The sequence below is a fragment of the Spodoptera frugiperda genome, chromosome 25, assembly GCF_023101765.2.
Source record: "Spodoptera frugiperda isolate SF20-4 chromosome 25, AGI-APGP_CSIRO_Sfru_2.0, whole genome shotgun sequence".
Taxonomy (NCBI): domain Eukaryota; kingdom Metazoa; phylum Arthropoda; class Insecta; order Lepidoptera; family Noctuidae; genus Spodoptera; species Spodoptera frugiperda.
The window spans coordinates 17,714,719-17,724,831 of NC_064236.1; the positions used below are offsets into that span (position 1 = coordinate 17,714,719).

The 10,113-nt window shown below is 31.4% G+C and overlaps 1 protein-coding gene across 1 annotated transcript; it reads left to right on the plus strand.

Moving 5' to 3' along the window:
- Positions 1–381: 381 nt before the first annotated feature.
- LOC126912323 (uncharacterized) lies at positions 382–3,094 on the plus strand. The gene is made up of 2 exons (XM_050704009.1): positions 382–630; positions 732–3,094. The coding sequence occupies exon 2, from the start codon at positions 828–830 to the stop codon at positions 1,956–1,958; it is 1,131 nt and encodes a 376-aa protein (XP_050559966.1). The 5' UTR covers positions 382–630; positions 732–827; the 3' UTR covers positions 1,959–3,094.
- Positions 3,095–10,113: the final 7,019 nt, after the last annotated feature.

Genomic DNA, 10,113 nt, shown 5'->3' on the forward strand with positions numbered 1-10,113 from the left:
CACCTCTGGAGCCACGGAGCCGCTCCGAATCCAGGAAGAGGAAGACGAGGACGTCCTCCAGTCAGGAGAGGCCGTGTTAGAGTAGTAGTGACAGATCTCGTGATAATGGCGGGAACACGAGTGGGCGGAGCCTGCTGTCAGAGCTCACTTGGCAAGGGGAACCTCTGCCCGTTTGAATGGTCGAACTGCCTTTTTGTTGAATATTAATTTCGCGTGTAATTGAATTTTAATGTGATTTGTTTTGTTATTAAAAAGTTGGTAATTTTGTTTTAGTTTCCGTTAAGTTTGTATTTTTGTAACAATTAATAAATAAGTGTGGTTTGTGTTTTTTTTTATTTAGTTCCATTTTTGATTTCCTAAAATATATATATATATATATATATATATATGTAAAGTAAAATACTATACTATTTTCTTTAATTTTTAGTTTGAATGAAACCTATTTTATTTTATTTTATGAAACTATTTTGTTTGTGGTAAATGTGACATTGGGTGTCAAGATTATTTTTTCTATTAAAGAAAAGATGGATGTTATTTTAGTTAAATATTTCTTTATTTAAAATGTAACTCACAATTGTGAAGAAAGAGATATCTAAGAATAAACTTTAATTGTCGTTTCTTCATTTACAGGTTGATTTTGATTTTGTTATGCACTTGTAAATGAATCAATGTAAGTTTTAAGATGTTATTTTTGTTATAAAATGTGTAAAAATAAAATTCTTCATTTACAGAGCAACGCAAGTTTATTCTTCAAACCTATAATTAGAGAATAATCTTATAAAACGACAATCTTGTTTATTGAAATACCTAAATAAATAAAGCAAAATATGGATCAGCTACGTTTCGAATTTGCTTTAATGCCAGCGAGTGATGGGAAATCAAATGTCTGTTGTGTAACCTCAATAACAACAAAAGATGAAAAAGTGTTTGTTATACCGGAAGAACTACAGTCTGTTAGTCTTCATAAAGAGTTAATAAAGACAGCTGCGTATAATAAAGTGAAAAATAGTTTAAAGAAAAGACATCAAACGAGAAAAGTTTGGATGACAATGTCAGATGAACTAAGAAAAGTATACATAGATGAAGATGGTAATTTACAATTTGGAGAGCAATATCTAGAAGAAATTGAACAAAAGCAAACATCTGGAGGGTTAGAAAAAAATACAGATTCATTGGAAAAATTATTTGCAAAATTGATTGAGAACACGCAAGATCAAAAAAAACAGAATCTAAAATATATTGCAGAGAAGTTTGTGATTGAAAAATTTACAAGTAAAAATACAAACCCAAACCAATGGATTGATATTTTTGAAAAAGAATGTTTGCGTTTTGACATTTTGGAAGATGAGAAAAAAATTGAAATACTAAGACTATTCATGGACAAAAGTTGTGTTGATTGGTACAGTTCTATGATTATAAAGTTAACACTAAACTCTGACTGGCAGATATGGAAAAATAAGTTCTGTGAATCATTTGCGAATCAAGGCTGGAACCAAGTGACTTATGCCCTTTTTTTTAAATACAAGGATGGTTCATTGGTGGACTATGCTATTAAAAAGGAAAAACTTATTCTGGACATGAGAAGATCAATAGATACAGGTACGCTGGTGGATTTAATTGCTGCAGGTTTACCTGGATTTGTGCGGGAGAAGATAAATAGAGAAGCAATGAAGGATACAGTAGACCTATTCAATGAAGTGAGAAAGTATGAACATTTGGTAAATAAAAATAGGAATGGGGTCTATAGGAAATTCGAAAATCAAAAGATAAATAACAAAATTGAGGAACGTACTCCATGCAAAACATGCGAAAAGCTTAATAAAGGTACTCGTTACCACCCCGAAGCTGCATGCTGGTTTAAGGTTAAAGATGACAATACATTTGATAGAAAATCTATAAGGCATGTGAATAATTCAGTGATTGAAGCAGAGTTAAATGAAAACGAACAAAAAAACTAATAGTAACACCATTAATAAGAGTCAAACTACTAATAAATGATAAATTGGAAATATATGGAGTATATGATTCAGGTTCGAATGTTTCTCTCATTAATTCCAAATTATTAAAATTAAAAACCAAGAAAAATAATGCAAATGAAGAAAATTTAGTTACAATTAATGGTGTGAAGAAGACCAGTGGTTTGACAAATCTAAAAATAAAAATTTTCGAAAAAGAAGAAAATGTAAATGTTTACGTCATTGATGAACCAAATTTCAAATATGATTTTTTAATAGGATTAGACATGATAAAGGCATACGAGTTGATACAAAATGAGGAGTTAAAAATAACTCAAAAACAATACTTACATCAAGAAAACATAAAACAAGAGGAAGAGATATACAAGAAAAAAATGAAAGTAAAGAATATGTAAAGGAATATAAGATTAATTTTAATGAACATATTAAAGAAAAGGAATTTGAAATAAAAGTAAATCATTTAGAAGAAGATAAAAGGGAAAAAATTTATAAATTAATACAAAAATATAAATCGGTTTTTGCCAAGGATAAATACGATATAGGAACTGTGAATGGGTATGAAGCCAGAATAGACTTATTAGTAGATAAATACTGCTGTAAGAGGCCTTACAAATGCACTATAGAAGACAAAAAAGAAATAGAAAAACAAATAGCTAACCTACTAGACAATAAACTTATAGAAGAATCATACAGTCCATTTGCGGCACCGGTGACATTAGCCTTTAAAAGAGAAGAAAATAAGAAGTCAAGATTGTATATTGACTTCAGAGAACTAAATAAAATAGTGGTACCTCAAGCCCAACCATTCCCTTTAATTGAAGATCTAATGGAAAAAACTAGAAATTGTATGTATTTTACAGCTTTAGACATAAATTCTGCATTTTGGGCTATTCCTTTACGAATTGAAGATAGAAGAAAGACAGGATTTATAACACAAGAAGGACATTTCCAATGGACTTGTTTGCCATTTGGATTCAAGACCTCACCAGCAATTTTTCAAAGAATACTCAGTAGTATACTAAGAAAATACAATCTTACAAGCTTTACAGTAAACTATATTGATGACATATTAGTTTTTTCTCGGAATTTTGAAGAACATGTAAACCATTTAGAACAACTGTTAGAAGCAATACAATTAGAAGGATTTAGATTGAAATTTACCAAATGCAATTTCGCATCAGACACCGTAAAGTACTTGGGTCATATAATACAAAATAATACTGTAAAACCGATTAAGGATAATCTAATATCAATAAAGGATTTTCCAACTCCGAAGACTCAGAAAAATGTTAGACAATTTTTGGGAAAAATAAACTTCTACCACAAATATATACCAAATAGTGCAACTATACTAGATCCACTACATAATTTGTTAAGGAAAAATCAACAATTCATTTGGTCCCATGAATGTGAAAAAGCATTTAATACGATAAAGGCTTTACTTTGTTCACAACCAGTTTTAGAAATATACGATCCAAACTTGCCAATAAATATTTACACTGATGCATCAATAGAAGGAGTTGGAGCTATATTGAAACAGATACAACCTGATGGAAGAGAAAAACCAGTGGCATACTTTTCAAAGAAGTTAAATGGAACCCAAAAAAGAAAAAAGCCATTTACTTAGAGTGTTTGGCAATTAAAGAAGCAGTACGATACTGGCAATACTGGCTGATAGGTAAGTCATTTACAGTTTATTCAGACCACAAGCCACTGGAAAACATGAATTTGAAATCAAGGACTGACGAAGAATTAGGTGATTTGATGTATTACCTGTCACAATATGATTTTAATATTAAATATGCTCCGGGAAAAGACAATTTAGAAGCAGACTGTCTTAGTAGAAACCCTGTATTGGGATCAGATGAGAACAAAGATGAACAACTGAGGATTGTAAATGTAATTAACCTGCAGGATATTTTAATAGATGAAAATAAAAATGAAGAAATACAAAAGGATAAAGACAGAATGATAAAAAAACAAAATATATACTATAAAAAAGTCAGGAACAAGGAAAAAATAATGCTATCAGAGAAATTCAGCATAGAACTTATAAATAAAGTACATAAGAACCTTTGTCATATTGGAATCAAACAGATGCAGAAAACACTTAGTCCACTATACATAGCTAGAAATTTGACGGAAAATATCAAAAAAATAAGTAAGAATTGTGAGATTTGTATAAAAAATAAATCAAGAGGACAAGGGAAAATTGGATTTATGTCACACTTAGGTCCGGCCACGAAGCCATTTGAAATAGTCTCTATAGACACAATTGGAGGTTTTGGAGGATCAAGGTCTACAAAGAAATATTTACATCTACTGGTAGATCATTTTACAAGATACGCATTTGTCCTGACTTCAAAAACCCAAGGAGCAAATGATTTTATAAAACTGGTTACAAACATATCAGAAACAGATAATATCGGAATGATTCTCACCGATCAGTACCCTGGAATAAATTCAAAAGAATTTAAGAGATTCTTAGCGGAAAAACAGATTCCAATGATATTCACAGCAGTAAATGCGCCATTCTCCAATGGTCTTAATGAGAGGTTAAACCAAACATTGGTAAACAAAATTCGATGTAAAATTAATGAAGAGGAAAATACACGAGCTTGGACAAAAATAGCTCATGAATGTGTAGAAAAATATAATAAAACTATTCACTCAGTTACTGGTTTTTCACCAAGTTATCTTTTATATGGTACAGATGCTACGATTTTACCTAAAGAGTTGAAGGAAGAAAAAACACAACAAGACTGGATAAGAGATAGAACAACAGCTCTAGAAAATACAATAAAATCTCACAATTACAACAAAATATTATTTGATAAGAATAGAGAATACCATGAATTTAATGTTGGTGATATGGTGTATGTGGAAAATGGCAATAAGCTGAACAGAAAAAAATTAGATCATTTGAGAATTGGTCCTTTTCAGATTATAGAGAAAATATCCAAATCAATATATAGAATTGATACTGGGCACAAGAAAACTGAGTCAAATTTATTTCACGTCACGAAGCTTGTTCCAGTATCCGTATATTTATAGATTTTCTTTTCCACTTTTATAGATTTTCTTTTCCAAGGGGGGGAGATGTAAAGTAAAATACTATACTATTTTCTTTAATTTTTAGTTTGAATGAAACCTATTTTATTTTATTTTATGAAACTATTTTGTTTGTGGTAAATGTGACATTGGGTGTCAAGATTATTTTTTCTATTAAAGAAAAGATGGATGTTATTTTAGTTAAATACTAGCTTTTGCCCGCGACTTCGTTCGCGTGGAATAGTGACTTCCGGCAAATTTTTGGTTTTAACCACATAGTTCCCGATCTCGCGGGATCTCTTCAAAAATGAGATGTGGAAGATATTCCAGGGAACTCTTCAAAAATCAACATAATGAGCTCTGCGTTTGAATTTAATAGATGTATACTCACTTAGGGCATTGAAAAAATAGTTTAAAAACGGACTTAAACTAACTTAAAACTAAAGAAAGCTACGAATTACGAATTTATAACAATTAAAAAAGAAACTATATTACAACCTATCCTCTATGCTATAATAACCAAGCTTAAACTAAATAATTTAAAAGAAACGACTTAAATCTAATCTAATTAAAAAAAATTAGACTTACAATTTTATTAAAAAAACTACAGTACAGTAACTACTAATAATCGATATCAAACTAAACCTACGTTAAATAGTTTAACCAAAAAACCAGGAAAACCCAACAAATAAACTTATTAATTGACAAATACAACGAAACCAATTTAGAATATACGAAACAGCAGGACCACTACAGACAAATAATCATACGACTGATAATACACTTTTTCTACGATAGTACCGAAGCGCTCGGCCGATACCCAACCAAATGAATGTAACGAAACCATAGCGCGATCTATTTCGATCCCAACGCCATCTATCGAGGATAAAGACAACTTGGATTATTTATTTATACTCCGTTCGGGCATTTTCTTTGTACTAAAAGTTTAATTATATTGATATTATTTTTTTCATACCTTTTTACTATTTATTTACTTTTTTTCGATGAATTAAAACAATAACATGAACCGAAGTTGTGTAACGATCGACATAGAATTATCTATACTCCGTTAGAGCATTTTCTTTGTACTAAATGTTTTATTATATTGTTATTATTTTTTTCATACCTTTTTACTATTTATTTACTTTTTTCGATAAATTAAAACAATAACATGAACCGAAGTCGTGTAACGATCGACATAGAATTATTTATAAATATTTTATTTCTTATTTTTATTTTTTGATTTTTGAAATAAAAATATATCTATGTCCTTTCTAAGGTTCTAAACTATATCTGTACCAAATTTCAACCAAATCCGTCAAATAGTTGCGGAGATTAATGGTATAAGCATAGAATGTTCGACGTGACTCTTTAATTTGACATAACTTTTTTATTTATGAACCGATTGACATGAAACAAACACTAAATGTAAATTTAAGCATCCCACAATATATTCGTGAAAACCGCATCCAATTCGGATCAGCCGTTTCTGAGATTAACGCGCACAGACGAACAGACAAACAGACAAACAGACAAACAGACAAACAGACAAACAGACAAAAAAAAAGTTAATTACATTTTTGGGTTCGACATCGACATAACAATAACCCCTGCTATTTTTTTTATTTTTATTTTCAATGTACAGACAGCACTTTTCTACGATTTTATTATATGTATAGATAAAATGTGTAAAAATAAAATTCTTCATTTACAGAGCAACGCAAGTTTATTCTTCAAACCTATAATTAGAGAATAATCTTATATATATATATATTTATAAAAGATAAAAATAAAAAACCAAAATCGTAGTGTTTTGCATTTTCCACAAAATTTTGAGGTAATATAAAAAAGTGTAAATACAACAGTTGTAGATCTTCTTGTTACCTACAACTTTGCCATTTAACTTTTTTCCATAGGACTTGTAGTTTCACCGAAAATTGCGATAAACCGATTTTTTCTCCCCCCTCCCCACTCCGAACTCGGATGGAGCGGAATTTTTAAATTTTATACATTTTTATTACTTTTTACCTTTAGGTAGAGGTATCTGCACTGGTCTATAAGCATTATAATTTTCTCTTCCCCTGTCGACTAAGAAAGTAACCTCGTTAGATTGCTGATTGTAGATATTTTAAAACATATCTACCGAACAAAAGCCATAGATGTTTTTTTTTTAAATATCCTTTAGAGAAAAATAAACTATCTAATTTTTTTTTTCATTTCGTAACTTTCGCTTGTCTACTACGGCCTGTTTAATTAACTTATTATACTACTAGCTTCGTCCGCGCAGATGTCGATCTTCGCGTGGATGTTTTATTTCTCCATTTTGAGTAACTCTGACAATGACATCTTATAAATATCTGTTGGACCCAAATACGGCGAGGCCCATAATAATGAAGGAGATCCCTCTATTGAGCTGCTGCTGTTGAGCACGCGTTTTGTAGTATAAAACTGAATAAAGAATAGTTTAAAAAAAACTAAAAAAAACACGCTTTTATATGCAACCAAACTAAAAATTAGAAAATAATTTTTCATTACAAAGAGTTTGTCACTTCAGAGTAAAAACCGTGGGGTGCATTTTACTATTTTTTCATAACTTTTCCCTCATAGATATTTGCAAATAGAATAATTATAACATTTAATATATTAAGCACCCCACGCTTATTACTCTGAAGTGACAAACTCTTTGTAATGAAAAAATATTTTCTAATTTTTAGTTCGGTTGCATATAAAAGCGTGTTTTTTAAACTATTATTTATTTTTCATTTTTTAGTTCGATATATGTACCAATTAGTTTTCTGCGGACATGTGATATTTAAATATTTTACGAACTATTTCGTAATCTCATCATTTCATTTAAACTTCGATCAACAATACCAACAAGATAACGGGTAACGTACAAAATCAAAGCCAAATGCTGTCCGCGTGAATTTATACTTATATAGCATTTTTTTTTTTTTGAGGGGGGAAAATCATCCAGTGACTTCTCCCGCCTTGGGTGAGGCGGGAGGGAGTGTCAGACTCTTACTGACTAAAAACCACCCCGTTCCTTCTCCTGCTTTGAGCCGGCAGCCGGAGCCCCGATAACCTTTTACGTTGTCCGCAGCTCCGGATCAGGCATCAGCCCTACTGGGCCCCATCTGTGGTGGTCTGGCTCTTTGAGGCGCGCCCCTGAAATCGATGTCCAACGGGCACTATATAATCAGCAAGGTTCCAACTGTTATCAGAAAAATATAAAAAAAAATTCTAAGTCCTACAGTTTTTGAATTACAGTAACCTATGTGTTATCCACTAAAACGTACACCCTGTGCCAGTCTTTTGACTCTTGTTGCTACAAATCTTTATTTTTCGTCTGCAGTCTTCCTTACATTATTCTGAATAGTGCTCCAGTAATATGGAATCATAAATTCTTAGCCAACTGCTTTAGATTGGAAAAATACTCTGAATAAAATTTTCACCTTACTTTTAGTGACTGTACTGAATAAATTATGTATTGCGCTAGTAATGGCAAATTTCACCAAAGTTGGCGCATTTAATAAGGATTATAAAATGGTATAGCACTTTGCAAATGATTTCTTAAATTCGACACAAAAAAAGATTTTTCAACGAAACTCCGTTTCGATGAATTTATTTGAACTTACTAATATTTCTTCTAGTGTACCCAAATCATACGTTACAACCTCTTATGCACTAGACAACACTTTGCACGCGATTTGTTATCATCATGTTGAAAATCAGCGAGGATCTCTTGTCAAACAACATTGTCTGTCTACTCATAATTTCTGTTGCAGCTTTCGTCGGCAATATTATCGGTAGATGAACTGGTGTTGTGCATCTCGAGCCATTGTACTCGGGCTTCGGCATTTTAGCTCAGCACTGGCACTTATGTATACTTACACCGTTTTAATTTTAATTGTTTTAATCCTATAATAAATTGTATTGTAGAGTAAAGTATGTTGGAGAAGGGAAGAGCGGGAGCGATGAAATGCGGGCAAAAGCTAGTACTTATTATTTTAATAGGGTTGTGTATAATTTGTTTTTTTATTCATCAGTGTTTTTTAATGTGTTTTTCTTAAAATATTTTATCTTAAAATATAATTATTATAATGCATAACTTGAATAAAATTATTATATATCACTTCACACACTTTGACGATACCTACTGTTAAATGGCTCACCTGCACTGCAATAACAGATACGGGGAGTTTAGTATCGGTTGCTGCCAATTGTGGTTCATTCGACGGGGGTTGAACCTATGTTTTTAAAAATACTCTTTTTGATGAGTAAATATTAATTCCAACACAATTTCATTTAACAAAAAACAACCAATAAAAGAGTACATTTCGATTGTATATAATTAATTAATGTACCTGTAATTTAAGCACTGCTGTTTTAACCAATCGACGTCGGTTAGTACTTCCGGATATATCCGATTTCTCAAAGTGATCTGAACATATGACCGAATTCATAGCTGGCTTATAAAAGTTATCTTCTCTTTCTCTGGCGACAATCGAGTTCGAGACCCATTCTGCAGACGTAAACGGATTGCTAGGAAAACTAAAAAAAAAGAAATAAATAACTGTCTAATGAGAGTCCAAAAAACAGACACAAAAGTAACATTAATCTATTTGAAAGTTTTAGTAACAAATTATTTTAAATTATTACCTACAACATAAATCTACTCCATGCGTCTACTGTTCTGTTACACAAAAGTTTGGGCACGTATTGGCCGACCTTGGCCAAACGTTTGTGGCGGTGATTTAAAATCGGTAATTTTGTTCAAAATTAAATATTATTTGTTAGTTTAAAAATTGTAATATAACTAAATTTACATGTACTTAACGAAAGTAAGACACCCCGGCCGATAAATTGCTTTTTCGGTCATTATTTTTGCAACTCTTGAATACACATTGCGGCATTGTGAAACGTGTTTACATTGGCCGTGTTACAAGTGAACTAAGAAAAATAAGAGCTCACGTCTCAAGTGAGCTGTTATTTATCGAGACGTATTTTTTGCGCCGACCCGATATCTAGTTGGTATTGTTGATCGAAGCATTTAAAGCTTCACTGTTGCATGGAAATATGTATG

What these genes read in the sequence shown, in the direction of transcription:
- LOC126912323 (XM_050704009.1), top strand. Translation starts at nt 828, where the DNA reads ATGGATCAGCTACGTTTCGAATTTGCTTTAATGCCAGCGAGTGATGGG.